The sequence below is a fragment of the Suillus clintonianus genome (assembly GCF_016758775.1).
Source record: "Suillus clintonianus strain FC179 chromosome Unknown DEU56scaffold_122, whole genome shotgun sequence".
In the NCBI taxonomy this organism is placed as follows: Eukaryota; Fungi; Basidiomycota; class Agaricomycetes; order Boletales; family Suillaceae; genus Suillus; species Suillus clintonianus.
Genome location: NW_024539346.1, coordinates 1 through 24,676, shown reverse-complemented (window position 1 = coordinate 24,676; position 24,676 = coordinate 1). Strand labels below are relative to the sequence as shown.

General features: G+C 48.4%; 7 protein-coding genes across 7 annotated transcripts; 2 read left to right on the top strand and 5 right to left on the bottom strand.

Moving 5' to 3' along the window:
• Positions 1-118: 118 nt before the first annotated feature.
• On the bottom strand, positions 119-3,219 carry DEU56DRAFT_746434 (adaptin N terminal region-domain-containing protein; the record flags this gene model as incomplete). Its single annotated transcript, XM_041349201.1, has 12 exons — positions 119-226; positions 282-374; positions 422-960; positions 1,010-1,307; positions 1,362-1,577; positions 1,628-1,937; positions 1,986-2,317; positions 2,377-2,550; positions 2,607-2,748; positions 2,797-3,068; positions 3,117-3,145; positions 3,198-3,219. 12 exons carry the CDS (start codon positions 3,217-3,219, stop codon positions 119-121), a joined length of 2,535 nt encoding a protein of 844 aa, XP_041203004.1.
• A 1,773-nt stretch (positions 3,220-4,992) lies between these two features.
• On the bottom strand, positions 4,993-6,384 carry DEU56DRAFT_833394 (NADP-dependent oxidoreductase domain-containing protein). Its single transcript, XM_041354653.1, has 5 exons — positions 5,746-6,384; positions 5,452-5,690; positions 5,268-5,388; positions 5,176-5,213; positions 4,993-5,109 (listed from the first exon to the last, which is right to left on the bottom strand). Exons 1-4 carry the CDS (start codon positions 6,226-6,228, stop codon positions 5,205-5,207), a joined length of 852 nt encoding a protein of 283 aa, XP_041203003.1. The 5' UTR covers positions 6,229-6,384; the 3' UTR covers positions 4,993-5,109; positions 5,176-5,204.
• Positions 6,385-8,797: 2,413 nt separating this feature from the next.
• On the top strand, positions 8,798-11,854 carry DEU56DRAFT_833390 (uncharacterized protein). The gene is made up of 4 exons (XM_041354652.1): positions 8,798-9,412; positions 9,484-9,585; positions 9,644-10,825; positions 10,881-11,854. Exons 1-4 carry the CDS (start codon positions 8,885-8,887, stop codon positions 11,535-11,537), a joined length of 2,469 nt encoding a protein of 822 aa, XP_041203002.1. The 5' UTR covers positions 8,798-8,884; the 3' UTR covers positions 11,538-11,854.
• A 2,219-nt stretch (positions 11,855-14,073) lies between these two features.
• DEU56DRAFT_927064 (laccase) lies at positions 14,074-16,536 on the top strand (the record flags this gene model as incomplete). The annotated part of the gene is made up of 12 exons (XM_041358599.1): positions 14,074-14,237; positions 14,286-14,337; positions 14,389-14,457; positions 14,510-14,668; positions 14,718-14,793; positions 14,846-14,873; positions 14,927-15,650; positions 15,704-15,724; positions 15,778-15,926; positions 15,985-16,008; positions 16,066-16,130; positions 16,181-16,536. 12 exons carry the CDS (start codon positions 14,074-14,076, stop codon positions 16,309-16,311), a joined length of 1,662 nt encoding a protein of 553 aa, XP_041203001.1. The 3' UTR covers positions 16,312-16,536.
• A 372-nt stretch (positions 16,537-16,908) lies between these two features.
• DEU56DRAFT_833371 (uncharacterized protein) lies at positions 16,909-18,449 on the bottom strand. The gene is made up of 7 exons (XM_041354651.1): positions 18,239-18,449; positions 18,067-18,185; positions 17,856-18,017; positions 17,732-17,807; positions 17,551-17,682; positions 17,318-17,502; positions 16,909-17,266 (listed from the first exon to the last, which is right to left on the bottom strand). Exons 1-7 carry the CDS (start codon positions 18,309-18,311, stop codon positions 16,943-16,945), a joined length of 1,071 nt encoding a protein of 356 aa, XP_041203000.1. The 5' UTR covers positions 18,312-18,449; the 3' UTR covers positions 16,909-16,942.
• Positions 18,450-18,911: 462 nt separating this feature from the next.
• On the bottom strand, positions 18,912-19,538 carry DEU56DRAFT_833369 (uncharacterized protein). Its single transcript, XM_041354650.1, has 2 exons — positions 19,416-19,538; positions 18,912-19,357 (listed from the first exon to the last, which is right to left on the bottom strand). The coding sequence occupies exons 1-2, from the start codon at positions 19,456-19,458 to the stop codon at positions 19,002-19,004; spliced, it is 399 nt and encodes a 132-aa protein (XP_041202999.1). The 5' UTR covers positions 19,459-19,538; the 3' UTR covers positions 18,912-19,001.
• A 253-nt stretch (positions 19,539-19,791) lies between these two features.
• Positions 19,792-24,434, bottom strand: DEU56DRAFT_904555 (ATP dependent DNA ligase domain-containing protein). Its single transcript, XM_041356675.1, has 29 exons — positions 24,124-24,434; positions 24,011-24,070; positions 23,822-23,956; positions 23,639-23,769; positions 23,504-23,589; positions 23,317-23,453; positions 23,094-23,269; positions 22,949-23,044; positions 22,812-22,897; positions 22,726-22,761; positions 22,403-22,677; positions 22,317-22,362; positions 22,171-22,267; positions 21,953-22,117; positions 21,859-21,902; positions 21,714-21,803; positions 21,613-21,667; positions 21,521-21,566; positions 21,396-21,477; positions 21,283-21,343; positions 21,150-21,232; positions 20,988-21,093; positions 20,583-20,937; positions 20,501-20,530; positions 20,390-20,454; positions 20,259-20,342; positions 20,058-20,192; positions 19,931-20,007; positions 19,792-19,868 (listed from the first exon to the last, which is right to left on the bottom strand). The coding sequence occupies exons 1-29, from the start codon at positions 24,319-24,321 to the stop codon at positions 19,855-19,857; spliced, it is 3,051 nt and encodes a 1,016-aa protein (XP_041202998.1). The 5' UTR covers positions 24,322-24,434; the 3' UTR covers positions 19,792-19,854.
• Positions 24,435-24,676: the final 242 nt, after the last annotated feature.

The window sequence follows — 24,676 nt, the reverse complement described above, 5'->3', positions numbered from 1 at the left end:
GGGTAGCCGGTGTCATTCCTACTTTGTCCGGGTGTGCATTAGACCAAGTGTGTTCCAGATACTGACCCTAGTGAGTGCGACAGCTTAGATAGCGAATACCGTACATCCTGATCACAAGCTAACCGCTACCTGTTAACCCTGGCGGGAAACCTGAGAAATCTATCTGGTCTTGCACTGCTTGACCAGCGAGGGTATATGATAAACGTAGCCGTAGCCGTATATTGGACTATTGTATAAAAATCAGAAAGCCATTTCAACATTAAGAAGAAAGGGATGCATACACCAGGCGGCGCAATCACACGCATTTGTTGGGTTTCCGTGGTACCTGGTTTAACATCGGAATTCGACATGGGAAGCATTTGCAGTTGTTGTGACTGTACGACAACTCAGTGGAATGGTAACAAAATTTCCTGATTCTTACCTTTGGAACAGCGGCCTGGAAGTTGAGCCCGGTAGCAGCATTCGAACCGGAAACTTGGAAGCGAGCCATGATATTGACGACACCTGGTCGCGCAGCTGAGGTTTGAGGTGTAAGGGTAATCTTGAGCTCCTGCTTATCATAGGCGGTGTAAGCAATTAGCCTTGGCGCAGGTGGTTGCTGTTGTTGCGGAGAAGGTCGGGGAGGCGCCTGACTCTGTGGTTGTGGAGAGAAGGTGGCGAAAGCAGATATGGCAGCGGATGGAGCAGGAGCGGGCGACGCTGGGGAAGGGGAAGGGGAAGAGTCGAACAAACCAAGAATATCTTGGACACTGCTCTTCTGGGGCTGCGGTGAAATGGAAGGTGTGCGACCGGGAGTCGGGGATGGAGCAGCAGGACTGCTGCCGAAGATCTCTGCGAGGAGGTCCTGATTGTTGGGCGTGGCCTGGCCATTGACGACAGGCGTCGGCGGTGCTAACTCGTCACCAAGAAGATCAGCATCCTTCCCACCTTGCGTGGACCCAACGGGCTTATTTTCACTGACTGGGAAAACGTCAGAACGTCATCATGTCGAATTCAAAAATCCACGCACCGATGCCCATCACAGTAGCTTTGAGCTCCGGAGGCGGCATCCGTTCTAGGACGCCACTCCTTAAATCGCCCAAGGTGAACAAACTTGCGAATTCAACAGCACGTTGTTGCAGTTCTAACTCTGGGCTGGTGGTGTACTTTGCGAGAACCTCAGCGATTCGCTGTTGTTGTGGCGAACTTGTCGTCGGTCTGGAGGCTAATTTGGTAATACTTGCCATGAGGAATTGACGGGTGAGGGAGTTTGCGTAGGGCGAGTCGAGGGTGGTAAGCAGTAGATCCAATAAGTCCTTGTCGGTGATCTAGAAGAGGCAAGTCATCAATTCTCAATTCCAGGCACGGAGATGATTACTGACCTGCTTGGGCTGGTCCTCGTCCACGACGCCGCCTTCGAAGAGTAAATCACCATATTCACCGATTATCCACAGAGCAGCCAATGTTAGTGACTCTTGCGAGATGTCATCTTGGAGGGCAGTATACAGCTTGGACGCAGTGTATGCTTGCAGCTCCGGGGTATGGGCAACAAGACGGATAAAGGCAGACAAGATCTCCTCGCGGACAAAGTTTCCAGCCTGCCACGAACTTGAGTGGATAAATACTTTTGATGTTGAGAACCACTCACCAGCTTGAGCACCCTAAGCACAGTGTCAATGTGCCACCGTTTGTTTGGAGCAAATCGTTCGGCAGCGAGCGATATCTGTGTGGTCATGCCAAGCTTGAACTCGTCGTCCGCCACCTCAAGGAAAGCAAGCAGCTCGCGAATGAGGATCCGCACGTTCTGCTCATTGATAAGCGCATATGACAATTCAAGAGCACGCCGCCGGATGGATATATCTCCGTCCCGCAGACAGTCTAGGATGATATTCCTGTGTCGTTGAACTGCATTGGTGTCCATTCCGACCACTTTGTTCAGCGTATTCAAGGCGACATATCTGGGCGAAGTGAGTGAAGATCATTTTAGGAATTGAATTATAACCGACCGAATATTATTGTCCCGATTACCCAAGAACTTGCCAAGAATGTTTATAGCCATGACGCGCAAACCGGAATCTGCTTCGATCTCAAGGACAGTCAGAACGGTTTCATATAATATCGAATTTCCAACGTTCTTGGTCGAATCAGTGTTAGTTGCAACCTGCGCCAGGATATCATTCATGGTCTCGCTAGCACGTGCATCGCCCTTGCCAAGTAGACGAAGTAATCGCAAGACTTTGACCTGTAAGAATGGGTCTGTGATGCCAGAGACATCGTGCTCGGGACTGTATCCAGTGGTGACCAAGGCCTTCAGATTACGAACAAGTAGTGGTACAGCCTGTAAGCACGTGAATAATGGATCATGAAAAGCTTGCTAGCACAACAGGGAGCACTGACATTCCGGAATTCATTCAGACAATTCTGGTCAATTTGACACATCTCGGTGGTGAGGGTTATTGCTGTCAGTAGCACGCCGTGGTTTCGATCGGTGAGAAGATTTTTGGCCTTCGAGATAAAGTGATCGGTAAGGTCAGGAACCTTCTTGATGACGCGAAGAGCACACAAGGCAGCCTGAAGTATGTTCCCGTCAAAACTTGAAACACGATGCGTATAGGGAGTGCGTGCACCTTTTTGCGAATGTAAGTGTTACTCGAGCCCAGAAGCTTCTCGATCTCATTCGCCAAATCTCGCGACATTTCCTCCGAAGCAATGTTTGCGAATGTGCAGAGTCCCAAACCAACGACATACATGTTGGAGTGGTTCATATCACTGCAAGAGTAAATTCAGAGATGACGGATCACGACTTATAACACGTACTTCTTCAGCGAGTTTGTTACAAGAGTGAGAACCTCTTGATTCTCGTCCAAAAGTAACATGATGCCCAAATATCCGAGGCGTTTATCTGTGAATCGCGGGCTCGCGACCAGTTTCAGACATTCTATCTGACCGAAGTGGGCGGGCGACCCAAGCATGTGGATGTACAGCAGCTTTGCAATGTTGTTGTGCCGCGCGTACACATCTTCCTCTCTGAACGACGCTCGAATAGCGGCTGATTCCTGCTGGATAAGGGCCCGCTCATCCGCGACAGTCTGCAAGGGTCTAAGGTGACTTCAAGACCGTGGATTTGAAAGATCTACCTTGCAGGCCCTTATTCCTTTGATCAGGGCTGTCTAAATGCTTCATTCAAAAGTTCCAGACCATAATTCAGGACTACTTACCCTTGAGATTATGGTACACCATGGCTGCGCGTTGACTGGAAGCGAGGTTAGACTCACCACAATATTGGATGGTCACACATGTGACGTGACTTTGTCTGACGTGACTCTAATGAAGGGATTAATGCCGAGGATTCTTCTCACCGCCCTCTTTGCTTGCTTTGAATACAAAATTGAAATAGCAACAGTAGAAAACACGCCCGCTCTAATCTAGCTAGATATTCTCCAAAACCAATGCTCCGAAGTGCGCTCGATACTACGTTCTAAGTTCTTTAGCAACTTGGTCTCATTGTGGTTGGAGAAGCTTGGAAAGTGCATCATGTGCATGGCAAGCCAGAATATGTTGGAGTAGTGTGAATGACCAAGAGGTCATTCACACTATCCCGACGTACCTTGTTTGCGCCTAGCATACATTAGCATGCCACAGCACTTTGAGGTCTGAGAACCCGAGACCCGATACCCTTGAATCTAGAAACAAAGGGTTTTGGTGATGTGACTGGGAAGGGTGAGAAATAGCGATTGGTGTATGAGCTCCAGAAATTTAAATTAAGTACCAGGCGCATGGCATTGAGATTTAACAAGTGAGGACCGACCGCTGATGAATTAACCGCCTCAGCTGCTCGCGAAATGCAACAAATGAGTTCGACGGCTAGAATCCGATGGCTCAACCATATCCTGGTAATTGCTGAAAGTGCTACTTGAATTTGACGAAGATCGATCGTGCAGTCGAAGCCAGCCAATGACCTTGTATATCGATGGTGACGGAGTTGGACAGGCAGCGTTCTAGTCTAAATTGAAATCGGAATCAGGCGCCCAAGTCAACAAGTTCAGACCGATCCCAGCGTTCAGTTCGGTTCGATGGGTAGACGATCGTTATTTCCTTCGCGTTCGTGAATAGACTCAGTGGTAGATGTAGACGCAGGTCGGATTCCTAAACAACTGGGTGAACGAGATTGTCAGAATAGAGTCTTGAGAAGTGGAGATCGACTAGGAGATCGACACAGACTAGGACATTGCGTAGCCACGAAGATCCAAGAAGTGCCACCGAACAAACGAGGGACCAAGGACAGCCACGGAGAGTGAGGCACTCCTCTCGCCCGAACCCAAGCCCATAACTTAGAGCAAGTTCAGGTGATCCATCCGAATCGTATCCTGAAGATCGGTTCCCTCGTGCCAAGTTCGCGGATTGATGTCATTCCATCGAATACCACAAAGGAAGTGTCACAGTGGGAAGTCGGAGGTCAAAACGAAGCAAAACGACAGCCTTTTGTAAGCAACGGTGTCTTCAGTTGATGCCCTGGGGGCCCGAACAAAAATTATTGCAGTTGTGAGACATCCGAATTCCGCACCAAATTCGTGGTTCGGCTTCGTCCCATCGATGTTCGAATACCACAGAATGTGCATAAAATCGTGGGTCAAAACGAGTGAAGCAAGTGGAAATGAGGTTGGGTCAAATGACGGCCTTAAATATATACATACGCGACCTTCGTCGATGGCAATGATTGTAAGACATTTGAATCCAACGTAAATTTTGTGACGTTTCACGACTGCAGTATCTGCCAGTGGTGGTGTAGAATGAATTTTCAATCTTGATCAGTGACTCAAACAACTGAGACACATTCTATGAGGGAGACAAAATGAGATTTGGCAAACATACACTGGCATGAAGTACCAGTATCGCAGACGTCGGAGCGGTGCAGACCGAGAGCCACTCCATGCTTAGGCTTTGAGCTTCAAGTTAAACTTCGCTTTCAAGGTTTGCAGGCACTGCTGACTAAGCTACGCATTTAGACATCATGTGATGCAAGGTGATTGCGCATGCTCATTTTAGTCCCCGGTCCGGTCATCGACCGCGTCGCGCAGCTCTTGAGGGGACAGTGATGTGGCTCCTTCAGGGCCAATCTCACACTACTTACTTAGAACAGGGTGGGGAAATGGGTAATCATTATATTGATGTTGATAGTTGCATTACACCATTTACCTGCTGTCCATTCCTTGCCTGCATAAATATCAGTCCGACTATAAAGAATTTTGATCAGTACATATAATGCGCCTCTAAACAACCGAACGTACGAAGAATTTATGGTGACGCTGTGCCCCAGCATTCTCAATCAATTCAATTTCCTCAGCCGTCAACTCCGGAACGTTGGCTGTATCAAGATACTCTCTCATCCTATCCGCCTTGCTCGACGTGCTGATAGATACTACATGAGCCTCCGGAACACTGTGCAGCACATCCACAACAGATAAAACTTACGTGATGACCAAAATGCCATACTGCTGCAACCACTTATTGAGCACCTGACCGGCCGACACGGACTGTCCTCGAGTAGACTCAAGACGCGTCCGAATTTTCTCGATGACGGGGCCCAGAGGCCCTCCTGGTGCGCGGAAGAGGGGCGATAGGCCACCATAAGAGGAAGTGAGGATGCCGTGTTCTTTGTGCAACGCGATCACAGGCTTTAAGGACTTCCACACGTACGGGTGAATCTCAATCTTTCAAGAGGGGGGTTGTCAAACGAAATACTGTTGCTGATGTAATTTAGCTCACCTGGTTGACCGAAGGCGTAAACTCAGCGCCCTCCAAGATCTCTTGAAAATGCGCAACTTCAAAATTTGACACTCCAATGGACTTCGATAGTCCTTCCCTCTTGCACTCCTCCATTGACCTCCACACCTCCTGCAGTCGACCAGCATGGTCGCCGGGCACGTGCACGAGGTACAGATCCACATACTCTAAACCCAGCTTCTTCAGCGATACCTCCAGCGCAGTTTTAGCTGTCTGGTGGGGCTGGAGTCGATGAAGCTTAGTGGTGACGAAAAGTGTAGAGCGCGGCGTGCCGGAGGCCTTGATGCCGGCACCCAAGCTCTCTTCATTCTCGTACATCTGGGCACCATCAAGGTGGGTGAAACCGTTGGTTATTGCAGTTTCGACAGTGTTCTGTGCATCTTGCTGGTAGAGAGCCGTGCCAGTGCCAAATCCAATCCAGGGGACTTGATTGCCGTCGTTGAGAGTGAGTGTAGATATAGCCATGCTGTCCGTCTGAAGTGAAGACAAAGTTAACGTTAACGAGGATATCTGGGAAAGACCACGGAGTGGTAGCACTTATACCTGCAGAGAGACGCCGTGTCTATCAATCACGCACATATGGGGCTCCGCGTAGCTTGACCGGAGGTCCACCAGTGTGGTCACCAGGCTAATGATACAACTCCTATCTAATGCTTAGATTACCAATACGTTTTAGAGCGGGCCGTCAGCGTGATCACGATGCACAACACGATTGAGTTGGTATCCGTTGACGCTATCTGCCTTAGACCGAAAGGGAAAGCAGGCTGAGGTAGACACAGTTAGATTTGACAGGCACCTCGAGGACTGTGAGTGATAGGTGGGAAGAGACCACGGCAAGGCTGCTATTAGACTTGCCATAGTGAGTAGTTCATCCTCTTTGGTGACCGATCGCGTGTGACAAGGGAGAGGAAATATACGTTATCTGTATAGCACATCGCGGAATGCGTGATCCAGGACGAGACAGTTAGGTTAAAATCTGCTTCGATCTCAAGGACCGCCAGGATATTTCCATACAATGATGAGTTCCCAATATGAATCATAGATGCAGCCTGGGCCAGAGTATGGTTCATGACCTTGCTAGAGCGTGTATCGCACTTGCCAAGTCAACGAAGCAATTACAAATTTTTAACCTAAACGAATGGGTCTCTGGGTTGTATCGAGTGATGGCGGAGGCCGTAGCGTCACGGCCTGGGAACAAGTGAGGTTAGCACAAATGACAACATCACCCTGGAATACATTGAGACAGTTCCCATCGATTTAGCAGACCTCGGCGATAAGGGTAGAATGCCGCGGGTTCGATCAGTAAGATTTTTTTGGCTTTCGAGATACAGTGATTGGGATGGTCAGGAATAGTCCATACGGGGAGCACACAAGCCTGAAGTACGTCCCAGCCACACGTGCTCGCATACCAGTTGAAAGGACGATGGCCAAGATCGAAGGTCAGGTTCGCCGTCGCTGTTGAGATGGACATGAGAAGACCTAGTATCCATCAGAAATTGCAACTCGTAGAAAAGAAATACACACCCGCATAGGCATCATATCGCAAGCGGAATCGGCGGAATGCTCAGATGTTCAGTCGGGCGACACCTAAAAAAAGCAGGCGGATGCCAAGCACAACTCCATCACGAACATCGAAAGGAATGATGACAAAGGGCATACGAGGACAGGGCTGAACCAACATGAACACCTTGCGGAAGGATCAAAGTCGTTGCACAGGAGCAAGGTCCATCACGAAAGTGTAAGTTCAATGGATGTCAACCCAAGTGAGGCGTCCAAAGCTATGAGAATGGCGGAGGAAAATCTGAGCTCGAAGGAATACAAAGGCCTTCAGAGGTAGTGGAATTCCAGGGGGTCGTGGTGAACAAGATCGTCAAAACAGGGTCCCGAAAAGCGGAGATCGACATGTTGGTAGGGGGAGAGAATTCATTCGGTTCCAAGGGATGTCCAGGAATTCAAGGCATCGCAAAGAGTAAAATTGGTCACGGCAAGAAAAGTAGGTCCAGTGATTGTTGCAACGAGGTGGGCGTCATCACACGGTACGTCAGGGGCCAACATAATTCGTGAACTATGCGAGGTCCAGGGTTCAAACCTTCCTGGTGCTCCGCATAACGCCGATGGAAGACTTCTGTGACGATGTCCGTAGAAGGATCGCAGAATAGAGATACCATCACTCTCGCAAAGGGTGTCCATCGGAAGAGGAGTGCTCGGACCAAATTAAATTGAAATGTTCAATCGGGTAACAACCATAAAATGACACAGATGCCGAAGACAAATCATCATGGACATTGAAGGGGAGATCGCAAAGGGCATGCAAGGGCAGATTCAAGGATAGTGTCGCAGAGAGCCGTCATCGCCCAGGAAAACAAGGTTCCATCGAAAGAACGGATGAGTTCGATCGAATGTAACCTCAGCGAGGTGAGTGTCTAAAGTGATACTTGTGGGGGCAGGACAATCGGAACGCAAGAGTCTTTAGACGGTGGCCAGGTGTCTAGTTGGGCCGTGGTAAACGAGATCGGCAAGTTTGTTTGTTAGGCGAAAGAATCCAGTCGATAGCAAGAAGTGGCATGAGGGATCCAAGAGGTTCCCTCGCTCGAATCCTAGCAAAACCTCGTGAGAGCAAGTCCATGTAGTTCAAGTCGCATGTTCAGGATTTGTTTGATCGTACCAAGTCCGTGATTTAGAATCGGCCCATGGAGGCCAAAACGAGTGGAGTAAAGAGAAGAGAAGGTCGAGTCAAACGACAGTCTTATATACCCGACCTTCATCGAGGGGGTGTTAGTCTGGCAGCCGTGTGGAGGGCCCATGCCACAATTGTGAGACATCCGAATTCCACATGATCCACAACATGTCATATTTCAATCTCGACTGAAACATTTTACGAGGGGTCATCAAGCTCGAGCACTTGCGAAGATGAGCTCACGGTTAGCGTTGGCCTAGACGTCGGATCTAAAAGTGTCCAGGCTTCCAATTGAGCGCTAAGGTCGCGCGTGAGTGGAAAACAAGTAAATTGGACAAGAGCGTTAAAACTCCGCCCTTGGTAACTGGCAATCATCTTCAACTCCTCCTATAGTCTAGCCTTGCTATATCGTCTGTACTTTTTTTCCTCTTCTTCTAAACCGCCATGGCGGATGTTGAACAACCTGCGAAACCTGTTTCCCCGATATCTAACCTGTTGCAGAAAATTGGCTTGACCCGCGACGATTTGAGCCGTCATAGCGACCAAATGCGTCAATTTTTGACTACTCAAGACGCGAAGTCTCTTCGCGCTTTTTCTGCAGATTCTGTAGATGCACAGCAGAGTATTGCTTCTGTCCTTGGCAAGTCTCGCTCCTGTTCTCATTCCAGCTCAAATTCGCGTCAAAACGCGTCAGTTGCATCCCAAACTCCTCCCCCTTCCACGCCTGTCAAATCTGAGCCCGTAGAGCCCGCTATCCCCCTCCGTCATATGGACAGCATGGAAATGATCCTCGAGAGAAAGAGCCGAAAAACAAAGCGCGATAAGCGAGGGAAGAAGGACAAGGAACGCAATGCACCTTCCCCATCCCCTGCAAGCACCGCCTTCAGCCTTGACGCGTTCATGCATTCACGCGATTCACGACGCGTCCCATCTTTGGATCAATCTGATTCCTCTACTAGCGTGGCCTCATTGGTGTGTACCATCTATATAGCGCGCCATTTTCGTTGTTGCTGTCGCTTACGTACACTGCTATAACGTTCAAGGACAACCACGAGGATGAACTCCCTCCCCCTCCTGTTACCCCTCAGCACCGCAAATATTATAGAGACTATGATACCGTGGAGCATCCCTCATGTCTCAAAAAGGTGCGTTCCATTTCCAATTTTGACAATTACATTACAATGACTACAAATTTGCTTCAAGGGTTCTTACACCCCCCGAGACCAGTCACCAACTCCCACGCGCCACCGCTCTTCCTCAATATTTGATCTACCTCATGCAAGTGTTGCAGACACTTCAAATGCAAATTTCATTACTCCTCGCCGTAACGCCTATTACAAGTCGCCTCTACCCTCCTCCTCTCCACCTCAATCTTCCCCATTCGCGACGCCCTCTAAACCTATTGTCAACCTTGTATCATCCCCCGGTCCCATGGGTCCCCTCCCAGACGAAGATGATTACGAAAATCTTCCATACACCCTTCCCCCCGGTCCATATTCTATGAAGAAACCAGACCTCTCCTATGCAGCCCTTATCGGCCAAGCAATAATTTCTTCGCCGGATCATCGGCTCACCCTCCAGGAACTTTACGATTGGATTACGATCGTGTATCCTTATTACAACCGAAGCGAAATGACATGGATGAATTCTATTCGTCATGTCCTTAGCACAACTGTATGCTTCCGTAAGGTCCCCCGAGATCGCAGCGTCGGGCGTACACTCTGGGCTATCTGGGACTGCGATCTCGAGTGTTTCGCCGATGGCGGTTTCAGGAAAGAATTTTGCGCGGAAATAAAGGAAGCGAACAAGAAGTCTGCTCCGAAGAAACGTGCAGCGGAAGAATCAGTGTCTGGTCCCGGTCGCAAAACGAAACGGCAGAAAAAAGGTGCCGCACCTGCACCTGTTGAACCTCCAACAAGCTCGCCTGTACAAGAAATGTCACCCGCGTTTGCAGGCTCGACTCTGCCAACCCTTGTGCCGTACTCGCAACTCCTCCCTCTTTTTCCTCCTCGCAGTTCTGCGCATCACCAACCATACTACCAAAACTGTGTACAACTGCCTACTGATGTTATCTTCCCCCCCTTACCCCCGTCATCAAGTTATGCTCGTACTAGTCCATCATCATTGCCTCCTTCATCTGCCGTCAAGAGCTCTGATGTGGCGCAGACGTCACCGATCCCCCCTTCCTCCCTACCCGCCCTTTCGCCGAGTAAAAGTTCTTCTAGCCCCCGGTTGTCCTCTGAGGACCACCTCTTTTTCAACCTCGATGGCGGCATGAGCCCTCGCATCGAGTCAACCCCTCCGCTAGAGTCTGGAATTACTTTACTAGACACTGATAGACGTAACTCAAAGGCAAGGTTACCACCTCCCAAAACCCCTCCGAAGGTGCGCACAGTCCTCTTGCCTATGTATTTCCTAATTGTAGATTGCGTTTGTGCAGAAATCCATTGGACTGCCTCCCATGCCTGTATCTCCTACGCTTGACCGTCGTGGCAAATCCAAGAAAGCCAAGTTAGCTGTTAAAGATTGTCCTCCACCCACGTTGCCAACCTCTATACGACCCATGACACCTCCTCCCCGTCCTTCAACGCCTCCTCGCAGGGGCGGCAGCAGCACTGTACAACTCTCTCCCATTCGCACGCCTCTGTCGCATAAAGGCCTGCACATGAGCCCCTCCGCAAGCCTCGCGCATTATAAATTCAATCTCGATCCACCCCCCTCGGCCACCTTCCGTCCTGACGACGGAATTAACCCAGCTGTATTTGATACCGAGAATATCCGCACACCGTCGCGCAAGCGCGGTACACATGCACATGGACACCATCATAAAGACACCTCCATCTTGTTCCCGCCTGTGACGCCAAAAAAGCTGGTCTTTCCTACGCACAGTTCCTCTGCAGAGTCACCTTTCCGCACGCCTGGATCAAAGTCTATATTTGATCCACATGACCCGGGGGCGATTCTCGATGAGGAGCTGGCGCGGCTTGGCGCGAAAGGGATGCAAGAGAGCCCGATTGGATTGTTTGAAGGCCGACGCGGTCTGTTGTACGAGAGCCCGAATATGCCGAGTCCGGGGAAATGGGCTCGGTGGTTCTGAGACTTGTTGATTTCGTTCTGTGAGCTTGATCTTGTTTTCATGATTCTGAGTGTATTATCATGGTGTTGTGTCTGGACGTTTGCTGTTGTTTCGTTCTACTTGTGTATTCTATCGTTTCAATTTGGTGACTTGCTATTGATTATTAGGTCCTTGTCATCGTCGTCGTGTTATTTGTTGTCTCCCCGCTAAAATATCCTGCGAAGAGTTGCATCTCCATTTACTATGATTTGTTACCGATAGAATACATATGACGAATAGATGATGTGTTCTGGGAGTGCTGTATATGATTAATCATCGAGGAATGTCAGGAAACGAATTCTCCCGACGCTAAGAAGATCATATGCCTCGCGAGTGCTGGCGGCGACTGAGTATTATTATTAGGCCTCGCGCGTATGCTTTGCTGATTCAGAGGTCCAGTACAAGACTCCGAGTCGGACGCGTTGGACATAGAATGCCGTGCGGGAGTCGACAAGGCAACGTACAGCCGAAACGACTGATCGCTTCCTCACTGACTCGAGGGGTGTGACAGAGGTGATAGCGCAGGATTAGCTCTCAAGCGAAACCACTCGGGGCTGAATAAAGGGTTGAAAGATGAGCTACCACGGTGACTTTTATAACTAAAACAAACGACAAACGCCAGCAACCCAGGTCCATAGAGTAAAGCTGTTCAATCTAGTTTGTGCAAACAATCCAGATTCCACAGCTTTTGGGCTAGTAGGAGGAAGGCGGCCCCTGTATGTTGGGCGCGGCTTACTTAATTGATCACGGAATTTGAAATTTGAATCGGCAGACGCGGCAGCGATGATACGTCGGCCTCGAAACGCTTGGAGTCCTCAGACTATACGTCCATGCTCAATCCATGTTAGCCTAGTGGCGATAACAGAAATTATGGGTTCTCGACTTTCAAGTCCAAGGTTCAAATTTGCGTCGTCCAAGAGGAACTCAACTGTCTGCCTTTGGTCTACTGCCACAATCATCAATCATCACCGTCACTACCATAGCGGCATAGCCTGCCAGCCCCGTGAACGGACTCTCCATTTCATTATATGCATGACTGATGGCCCAATCCTTTATGGTCACTTCAGCCCGACTTCCACAATTCAACAATGGCACAACCTTCGGTCATTGTGATCACTCCACAACCATCATTAAAGCTTCCCAGTCCAGTCATATTCTTTCAATGTTCTTTGCTGAGACATTTGAGCGTCTAGTGCACAGTCAGCCACCGCCGAGGTTCCGACGGGCCACTGGTACATCCTGCGGCAACCAGGTCCCAATCCTAGTTTGACTGGACTGAACAGCAAAGCTATTTCTGTTCGGAGTCATTGCTTGTATCCTTGAAGAAGTGTTTTGGAATCTGGATACCACTGTCGTGTTGCTATTTTTCCTTCGAATGACATAGCTCAGATACAATGATGTTACTAATCCCTTCTTGAAAGGGAAGGACCAACGTTGATTGACTTAGTGTCCGTTGCATTCCCTGTGCAGCGCCGGAATCGTCATCCGACCACTTTCCTCCACTTTGCCATCTTCAGGTCTGTTCCAATAAAAGAGTCATCTATTTTTGGTTGCGAGCTAAACTGGCCCCATATTATTTACTCTACCAATTCCAGTGTATCCAATTTTGCGATGCCCACACGAGAAATGAATGTCGTCAGTGTCGCAGGTCTGCATCAAGCTGTTGTATGCATCTAAGCATAACTTTAGCATCAACATTCCCCTAGCTGATCCATAATTCAGCCAGCTGTTGATCGTTACTGAACGGAAATGAAGACACCAAGTAAACACACGTATGCTCCAGGGTATTCCGAGATCCCGGCCAATCACTGCCTGATCCCGCACTCTCACTATCCCTTCCGCATCGCACAGCGATGGTATCGGTTAGACAACAGGATGAAATCTCTGCGATGTCATCGGTCCTTTCAAGGTGATCGTTATAATTATACACGCTGCCTAACACAGATGACATTGAAATCTGCCTTGATCAGTTCCAAGTTACATGTAGAGGTTAGCAATCAGTTCTCTTACAACGTATGACCATTCCTTTCAGACAAACTAGTCTGATTCTCTCGCGTGGCATGCTTGAGAGCTACTAGCCATCTGCATTCTTCTTTTTCTATGCTTGAAGAATTGCCTTGAATTGCTGTGATGACCTAGCACCAGCACTGCTATGGAACTCATTTGGCTGTCCTGGCTGTCTGACTTATTATATGTTGGGTCCGAGTCATGGTGTCATGCAGTTATGGTACGCCACCATTCTTCATTGCGTCGGCAGATAGTTGCTAACTCTCAGAGCAGTACTCTGTTGAAATTCAAATGTCCGGGATGCTGGAGATCACTGAGCAACTGTTTGCGGAGTGATCACACGCCGGTCATAATCAGTCGAGGTACAATGCCTTGAATCGGGATACACTCAAGGCTATCGCTGCAAGATAAAAGCTGAGAGAGGTATGCATCCCCTCATCATCATCTTTTTTATCCTACATCCCACTACTCTCCCGAGTGGGAGCACTGCCGCCTATCGCGAATGATCACGATGTTTATTCCCATTCTAATTGCTTCTCTCGTTTCATTGGTTAATGCTGCATCTGTAGTATCTCGCTCACAGTCCTACCCACTATCTCAGCGTGCTGCACTTGGCCCTCAAACTACGTTAACCATAGGTAATAAGGTCATCGCTCCTGATGGTTTTGAACGCTCGTGAGTCTATTGCCACGACACTCAAAGCCCACTCCTGATTTTTAACAGAGCAACTCTTGTCAATGGCATATTCCCTGGACCCTTGATTACAGCCCAGAAGGTGAACTTCCGTCGACCTCCTTGTCGTGCGCCCGTGCTGACTCCACGACAGGGAGATACCTTTTCCATTGATGTAGTCAATGAGCTCGAGGACGAGACGATGTTCAAGAGTACCAGCGTCGTAAGCAGTATCAATCACCTGCGCTATTATTGATTAACTCTGTTTGCCGCAGCACTGGCACGGTATCTACCAGAATGGAACGAACTATGCCGACGGGACGTCCTTCGTCACACAATGTCCCATTGCGCAGAACCACTCTTTTTTACACACTTTCTCCGCCCCGAACCAGGCAGGCACTTACTGGTATCATAGTCATTATTCCGTCCAATATGTAAGTGTCTCTCGAATCTTGCGCATGTGTGGACTGACCTGTGGAACAGTGTGATGGTCTGAGGGGAGCACTGGTAATCTATGATCCTCAGGACCCTTTGGCATACATGTACGACGTCGATGACGGTGAGCGAACAGTTTGTTCATATTAAACCCTCTGACCATCATGTGTTGCCAGAAAGTACTGTAATCACACTTTCCGACTGGTGAGTTTCAGGTCCATTGGTAATAGTATGCCCGATTAAAGTCCCGTCACCAGGTATCACGTCGTAGCCCCTGTCTTGCGCCACATCATAGGTATCACTGCCAACTCTTCGCTTATCAATGGACTCGGTCGATATGCTGGCGGACCGGCGTCTGATCTCGCTGTGATCAATGTCCAGCAGGGAAAGCGATATCGCATGCGCCTGGTCGCAATGTCGTGCGACCCCAACTTCGAGTTCTCCATTGATGGCCACAACTTAACCATCATCGAAGCAGATGGACAGCTGACCGAACCACTGGTGGTAGATCAGCTTCAGATTCTTGCGGGTCAGCGCTACTCTGTGGTTCTGGTAGCCGATCAGCCGGTGGGTAACTACTGGATGCGCAGTCTTCCTAGTTTGACGGGCGCGTCCTTCGTGGGAGGAGTGAACTCTGCTATTCTGCGCTACACGGGCGCCCCACAGGCTGACCCGATCACGGTCAATACGGCATCGACTTCATTGTTTGAGACCAACTTGCATGCTCTGATCAATCCCGGTGCTCCTGGCATTCCAGAGTATGGGAGAGCAGATATCAACCTTACCCTCGAAGTTACCAACTCTGGCGGAATATTCTCTGTTAATAATGCCACATTTAAACCCCCCAATGTTCCTGTTCTACTCCAAATTCTCAGCGGAGCTCAAGATCCGTCTCAGCTGCTCCCAGAGGGGAGTGTCATTGTTCTAGAGGCGAACAAAGTGGTAGAGTTGACATTGTCAACAACCGGTCTGAGTGGACCCGTACGTCTTTTTCTTTCTTTGGTTGATTATGTGCCTGATATACATTGTACCAGCATCCTATACACCTTCATGGGGTAAGTTCACCGTGAGTTCGATGGCATGCTTCGCTGGTACTGATGATCATTAGCACGCCTTTGATGTTGTACAGAGCGCAGGCAGCAGTACCTTCAATTACGTGAACCCGGTTCGTCGCGATGTGGTAAGCGCTGGGACCAATGGGCAACAAATGGTGATACGATGGGTGACCGACAATTCTGGCCCCTGGTTCTTGCATTGGTATGACATCATTTTATTGAGCTGTCAAGAAGGGTACTAACTTTGGACCAAACAAAAGTCACATTGACTGGCACCTCGATGCGTATGTTTATGAACATCCTCAGGCTCATGAAAGAAATGACTGATTCTTCGCATTCAGCGGTTTTGCCGTGGTAATGGCGGAAAGTCCCTCAGACACCGCTGCACATGTGAACCCCGTGCCACGTAGGTCATACGTGAAGAGATAGTACTTCCATGGCTGAACTGCTTTACAGAAGAATGGGATCAGTTGTGTCCGATCTTTGACTCTCTAACACCCACGCAGTTGGGGGGTGGGGGTCGCTTTTCCTATGATGAAGCAGCTAGTATTACCACTGTCCTTTTCCCACCATCACCCCTCCCTTAAATATAGTATCACGTCATAATCATTTTCGTTTTTAGGGGGCATAATGTTTGCAGGACAATTGGTATCATATTTATCTTTGGTATTTTTGCATTCTGGTACAGCTATAATTAACTCTCTGCCCCTTCATAGTGGGTACTATGAGACTAATGCTATGTTAGCGCCTTTCAGCACTAATTATACGACGGAGGTTTCGCAACGAGTCATGACTTCCGTGCACAGGCAATGCACTAGTGTAATTCTAAAGTTATGAATAGCGCACGCAGTATCGCCTTGGCAAGCAATTAACGTATTCAGCGTCCCGGAAGTGTTGTACAGCCAGGCCCAGCAGTTCACAGCTAGGTCCCTGTAAATGATCGTAGCGCACGACGTGGACTTGACAACAACTTTGGATCAATCGACACATGCTAGTCAAATGACCCACAGGCTCCTCATGAAAATTGAAGGGCTTTGATGGGAATGCAAGGGGTTCCACGCTGCATTCCCCACTTCGTGGGAGTCCGAGATCATGTCAATTGCTGTCCCTCTCAAGTGTGTCCCACGAAGAGTTGCATCTACTATGATCTGTTGCCAAAGAATACATACAACGAATAGAACTCCGAAGGAAAATGAGTATCCTCGTACCGTATCATAATCAGTTATCAAGGAACGCATGTTGGACAGCAGCTGAATCAAACTTTGCTACAGAACTTGGAAGAGACATGCCTGGCGGGTTGTCATCGCTGGACGAACGTGGTTTGCTAGGGTCGAATTCATGTTCGGTCAGTTGAGTGATGTGAACCTCCATCCTCTTCGTGGGATACCGTTGCGGGTCAACATAGGAGGAGCGGCCGCGGCTGCGCCGAGTGAGATAATTGCTGAGTGCGATGGAGGGCTCTTCGTTGGATTGGGAAGAACTTTTGGTGATGGTAATGCGGATGATGACCATGTAGAATGTGATGGAGATGATGGGCATGATCTGGGTGCTAGTGTGAGCACATTTCTAGGGGGCGTAATATGGGATGCGTACCATGTCTAATAGGACATAATGTCCGTGGTTTTTGGCGATGAAACAAATGAGGGCAGCCAGGAGCGATAATGAGTAGAGGACGCCCGCATCAAGAATGACGCGCAAAATAGGCCATATAAGGCTTGTCGCTAAAGCCACATTTGATACTCGCCTACCTATGCTCCAAATTCGATAGGCGAGTAGGGCTACGTGTCCGTCAGTAGCTGCCAAAAAGGATTTTCTGAGCAACTTACATGTGCTCAGGAGGTTCGTGAACAGAGTAGCGGCGAGAAATGAGGTGATCCATGGTCCGGTACCAGGGGCAAAAATGTCCTCTTTATTGACTGTCGCTTGTGAGATGGAGTAGATGCATCCTGCTCCGGTGGCTGGTCTGCGAATAAGAGGATTGATGTCGGGGAATAGACAAAGACGCACCTGCGACAGAGCACCACAGTATACATGGGATGGTAATGATATACCAAGATTGCCAGACCACGTAACACCGGTAAATCTGGGGGACATAAGGAAGGGACGGCCGCATCTCTAGCAAAGAACTCACCACGACACCGTCCCCGACCAATGTCTGTAGCATGTATAGTACGTTCTTGTAAACGAAACTCCATTGCGCGACATCAGAGAAAAATGCGATGGGGCCGCCAAGAAACGTGGAGCGCTGCTGCACCAGACCTTCTTCTATCCGGATGATGTCGATTATCATGTGCTGAGGTTTGTTCGATTAGGGTTCGCTTGTCCACATGGAAATTGCTCACCGCAGTACTAAATAGGAGCAGTGAATGCGCTACAGCGACCATCCTACGGTTGGCGGCACGTTTTATGTTTCGTTGAAACAGAGCCCATAACGTTCCTATAAACATGAGCAGGGAGAATCCTGATGCGAATGTGAGAAAGTATTGATGATTTATAGTTCAATCCTCTGTTTACCATACAGTATCCCCTCTAGCACAGTTGAGATAATCGATGCTGTGTCCAAAGGAATATCACTGGGTTGCGCCATTGTAAATTAGCCCAGCTGTGGAACGGGGGGGAAGGAGGGGCGACGAGAAGATATATCCATGGACGCCGTTCTTATAATTGTACGGGAGTTACTTGATCCTTGACATGAGGGCTTTACTTGGACTCATCTGATCTGTGAGTATCGTCACCTATAATAAGCACCACATATGTGCAGTCGCTGGTAAAGCCTAATGGGACCGAAGAGAGTTTGATGACCGTTTCGCGTAAAGCCGAGGTCGCACGCGGTAATCCGTGGGGGTGAGGATCAAGGTTTCAAACGTTCACCAGTAATTTGGCTTGCGAGGAAGCTCGTTGCAGACACTGAACTTTGACCGTCATCAACTGAAGAACTACTAGTAAGACTTCAGAAATTCTGCCTTGCATATCGGCAGAAACCTGACCTGAAATACAGTGGCAAAGGACAGCTGATGATGAGAATTGAGATCGTGCGATATTGATATGGCAGGATTATGACGCTGACGAGTTGAGGAGCAGGTTGACGGCATCTCGGGTCTGTCCATAAATATCGGGGTCGGAGGATGGAAGCTGATAATCAATGTTTCAGCCCTTTGGTGGGGTCGATATCATTTAAATGTGGCAACTTCTAGCCTGCTGTAAAAACATCCCCGGCCAGAACCCCACAAAACTAAGCGCAATCGCCGATATAGGGTACAGTCCAATAAAAGCACAGCTAGGCAGGGTGATTTCCAAGTCCTTCGTTCACGATCACTGTGATTACAGTCTGCGTACTATTAGCGGATGAGGCCGTTGAACCTGACGCAATTTTTTCGGACAGTGTTTGTAAAGTGCGTTGAAGTACACGAGCGTAAGGTGTTTTCTGCTGCACACGCCTGTTGATGAATCGCCGTGGCATAGCTCGATGCCAATGCTGCAAGTCACTAGTAACTCCGATCCTTGTCCAGGACATCAGCGCGACGTCATTGAGAGAGGTTGATATTTCCATGCTTGTATGAGGTGCCAAGAACCACCAAGATGTCGAATTCAGAACTAGAAGAAACACGAGGAGCAGAGAGGCAGTGAGACACCCTGTCGAATGTTTGTCAATGTAGTCCCTCAAATATGTATATTAGGGAGATGCACGTACTTGTACTTGTACTAGTGACCCCAGTTGCATGATATAAGCTCATTTTGTTGACATAACTCAGTGTGAATGGGATATACGCTGCTAGTGCTGCAGCTCATGATTGGCATATACACGGTGTCCAACTTGAAGTCAAAGACGATTCATGTCACGACGCTACTACTACATTAGGAAATTTTAATACTCAATGACTCCTCGGTCCCTCGGACAACCGCCGATAAAAAGATCTCATACAGAGAGTGAGCGCGGCCATTGAATGTCTGTAACAACTGGCAATGTGTTCCTTGCGCCAGTCACAGGATCTGTCCGCTCTGTTCACAGCACTTCAATGCACGACGATAACGTATAGGACGTACAAAAGGCGACTTCAACGAACATTCTGATCGGAAACACGCATTGAACAAGGGTACAGCTAAGGACATACATATAGACGTGATAAGCACTACGGAGCAAAATCTGATAGCAACAACTTCAGCATGGAATATTCCTCAAGACTGATAGCGACTAGGACTTCTCACCTTCCTCATCAAGCAATGATTCTTCTTCTAAACAAGCTGTAACGTAATCGGATATCACCAATCGACGCCGCTTAGGTCTAAGGTTCACCTGAGAATGTGTATGACGGGGTTGTGTATGAGCACTTACCTCAAGGTACGCTGTATGAGCGTCAGTCGACGCGAGTCATCTCGCTTGTCCAAGATAACATGCGTGAGCTTGGGATCGTCGAGCGCAACGATCTTTCCACCATTCTCCTGGATGCTTCTTGAAATCTGGTCGAACCTTTACATATCGAAGTTTGATATCAGAAAGAACGATACTCGGCGCCACAATGAAGGGAAAGCTCACGTCGTAGAGATTTCCTGTTCATGCTTGGTCTTCACCGGCATGCCGTTTTTCTTCGCATTGTCTGGCGTGTCAAGGTAAAAGAAACTATCACCGATGTTGAGAGTAGGCGGCCTGAAAGACATGAGACCTACAGATGCCTGAATATTGCGGTTGTGTCGTATTCCCTCGCTTGGTCATCTTCCCCCATTGTCGCGTCCTGATGAGGTTGTAACAGGAGAACACACGCATGAAGAAATCCTTACCTCTGGTTGTGAATGAAGGGTGGTACTTGACTGTCAAAATAGCCAATAAGCAGGAGTTATACCATCCACTCAAGTTACGCACGTCATCAAGGGGCTTGACAGCGGGACTGCGGGGCACTTGGAACCACTCATCATCATCATCATCATCATCATTATCTTCCTCTTTGGCATCATTGTTCGAATCGGCATCAGACTCAGCCTCCGTTTCACTGTCTTCTGGTACGACAGGCTTGACATCCACTTGAAACCAGTCCGCAAGCCCAGGATCAATGTCCTCGGCTGCCTCGAGTTTCGGCTCGAAGCCTTCTGGGGTGGTCGGGATTTTCAAGCTCGCGTCTTCCTCTACAGTTCTATCGGTCATGACTTGGTCCTCGTCAGCGTCCATCTGATGGTAATCGTCGGAATCTTGGCGTTCTGGGGTTGCGTGAAAGAAGTATCTAAAACGACTGTGAACCTCTGCAGAGATAACGGGCATTGGGACACTTACTTCTTTTTGAGGGGAACTAGCTCCCCCCGGTGTATGCAATCTGTGACCCACTGAGGCCTGATGATGTCAACATTGCCTTTGTCAACCAGCAGTTTAATGTCGTAAGCTGCGAGGTTGCGATCAGTCCCTCTGGGTAGTTGAAATATGTACATCGGCACTGACGCGTAATCGTGCCACCATAAATGACTGTAATAGGCTGTTGGGATGTAACGACCTGCACGCAGGTACCCCCATTGGCATGGATCCTGTGGCGAACTTAGATCTAATGGATGTGTCAGAGACGATCCAGTCTTACAGTTTCATCAGTTCCTGACGGTCTTGATTGCCTGTTCGTGATTTTGGGTCCGACGACACCACTTATAATCAAGGTCACCATTAGTCAAACACCAGGCAGTAAGCAAGACTCACTGAACTTCATATCCTCAAATAGGTCTGACTCAATCTCGACTGCACGTAGATTAGGTCCTTGGTATTGTGGTAGGACAGTTGCCTGAGATATGCTCAGACAACAATAGCACGAGAACGCTACACACACTCGCCTTCTTTGCCATCGTCTTTCGCTTCTTCTTGGACATGCTACTAGATATTAGCATAAGTCTTGCCGAGAAAATCAGCGATCACCAACCCAGCATCACTTTCCATCTTTCTTTTACGCTCGGAACGCATGCTCTCCAGAACAGCTAAGACAGGTCAGTCCTTTTACCGACAGAATACAAAGGCACGCACCTGATGCAGTCATGCAATCTGCAATGGACAGGTCGTCACGAATTGATAAAGCTCGAGGAAACCTCATTGTAACGCCCAAATGATATTGATCTATTTCACATAGCACATTCAGCGAGGCAACGCGTTCAAAATCATTAGCTCATACCTGAAGTCGTGATCTCAGCTGCCTTAACCTTCAGTATGAACGAGCTGACAATTATATGGTCAGGCTGTGCCAAAGGAACAAAAGTGGGCTGTACTCTTCTGGTTCCAGATACAGGTCGCCTTTGTCTTCGTATGTCCTGTTTGCAGTTTGTAGAAATTCTGGAGGATTTTTTTGATCCCATACTTTCCAAGGCTTCTGTCGGAGCCAGACATAGTCTGCAAATGACAAGCCCGTGCCCACTCTGACGAAGGTGCTGTACCTAATATCCAGGAAGGGTTATACCTTAGACGCTGCATCCACTACGAGACTTACTTCGGTTCTTCGTCACCTTCCGGACGCCGATCATCGAGGACTGCGCAAATGAGTGTCGAGACACCTCCTGAACGCTTTCTAGTACCATAATTTCCAGCTACATGGGGCTTGTATGATAAGTCAACCCAACAAATTAGCAAACTCACCGACTACTAACACGTCCACGGTCTCGCCCATATTGTCCAGAAAGCACTGTGAGCGTGGATGTAACGGGGTGCCTCGACCAATTTACCATATACTCCGGCTTAACTTTGATCCAATCCTTGTTTCTCCCGTTTAAAATGTACTCAGAGTCTGGATGTTTGATCACGAGGCCCTCGCCTCTTGACGCCATGACTTCGTCCATCTTCTGCCGAACATCTTTGGCAGTCTTGCCCTCGAACTCCGCGGTGAATTCAATGCGGCCTGAAATCTCTTTGATGCAGGCGCGCAGGTTGCGTTTGCGAAACTTGAGCGACTTCTGGTGGAGGGACATGCCATTGAGGTAGAGGAGGTCAAAGACCTTATCTGAATTGAAGTGAGCGTTGCTGTAAATCTAGAACAGTAAGCACACACAGCATGGTCGGGGATTGTGCTCCTTCTTTGATTTGTCTGGGAGGTATCATAAGCGCTTGAACAACTGACGGACTGGAAACACGGACCAAGTGCAGCTGTCTTCAAGGTCCCGAATGGCAAGTTACGTTCAGAAACGGGATCCCAGACCAGCATTTCTCCATCGAGAATGATACTGCAACATGACTTCTAATTATAAACGAAGGAAATATCGTGATTAACTCACTCATCGATCCGCTCATCAAATGCAGAGTTGATAAAAGGAGTCAAACTACCCTGTCCGACATGCTGTCCGTACAGGTAAGTGTAATCTTTCCCTTTCCTAAATTGAGGGTCAACTTAGATCATTGGTACAACACGATGCATCCTACCTCGAACAGTAAAAATATTCATTTCCGCGCTTGTGCAGCTGCATGCGCTCGCCATCCAGTTTCTCTTCGATGATGAATTTGCATCCTTGCATTTCCTTCACCGAATCCTCAATCTTATGGGTCGGCCTTTTGCACAGCATGGGCGCAAATGCACGAAACAATTGAATAGATTTATCCTATGTCGCATTAGCTCTGAAATCCTCAATGAATAGGAATGCTATACCTCAGCATTCAACCTCCTTGAAGGATCCCATAACTCCCAAGCAACCTTCTTAAGGTCCGAACAGATGTTGAATAGATCTTGCGCGTCTGGATGAAACACGCCAAATACGGTGGTTTCCTTCACAGAAATAACCATGTCTTGAAAAGTTGATACATGATTGGAGTCATTATGGAAGAGAACAACATACCTTTCAAGATTATACGAACAATCCATCGCTGTTCCTCAGCAGTAGCACGATTGTAAATACGCTGAAGAATTCTGGACTGTATATCCCTGTGCGCTATCGTTAGCCAAAGAGCATATCAAATATCATCGTACGTACTGCTTGCCCATGTTCTTGGACAAGTCATCCAGAATTTCGTTCAAGTCATGGACTGACAGGCTTCCTTCGACGACCGAGGATCGTTTACTCACAACCTCGTATAAAACTGTGGGGAAGTCGCCAGAGCTTTTCTATAGGAAATCTCAACGAATGCGTTCAAATCACGGAATACAATACACAAACGTCTTTTTCGGTCGGCTTCTTCCAGTTGAATAAGCGGATCGCGTCTGGGTCTCTTATGCCGAGTGGTATCAGTTTGATATAGGTCTTGGCGAGGTTCTTCTCCTTCAGGCCATACACAGCGCGCTCACGGTCTTTCTGCTCACATGTTCAGCTTACCCGTATTATTTTCTAAGGTAACAACAAACGTGCCTGGGGAAGGATCAGGCGGATAACGGGATAAAGATCATGCCCAATTTCTTCTCTCCAATGCTGGCGCCACAGACGCGTCAAGACTGTTTTCATTTGTATAGACGAAGACATACGTTGAACCAGACATCCAAAAGTCGTCGTCTTCGTTCAGGTTTTCTTTCTGTCGATAATTTCTCAAACAACTCGGCCAGTACTGAAAAGGGGGCACTGCCATTGTTTTTCGGGGGAGGTGGGTAGACTATAGTTTCTTCATCGTGATTCGGCCTTGGTGAACCTGGAGGCGATGTAGGTGCAGGCGTAGGCTGCATCATCTTGAAAAATCACTAAAAGACAAATGTTGTTCTTGGCTGTAATAGCACTTGTTTGCAAATCCTAGTCTAGTGTCTGCCTTCAGGAATCAGGGGATGGTGGAGGTTCGCAGTCAAAAGTCAAAACGCGTGACTCGAACTAATGGAGTCGTGTTATTTTGTGGCGAAGCTGACAAATAACGATGACGAAATCAGCTGAACAGCGGATGAGCGCTTATGACAGCGGAGAAGCGCGTATACCATTTTGACTTGTGATTGTTGTTTCTTACATATGATTTGTTTATCACGGGCTTCATACTAAATACCTACTTAAGTAGTATACCCTTGTACTGAAGCCCTAGTTCTTTTCCAATCAACC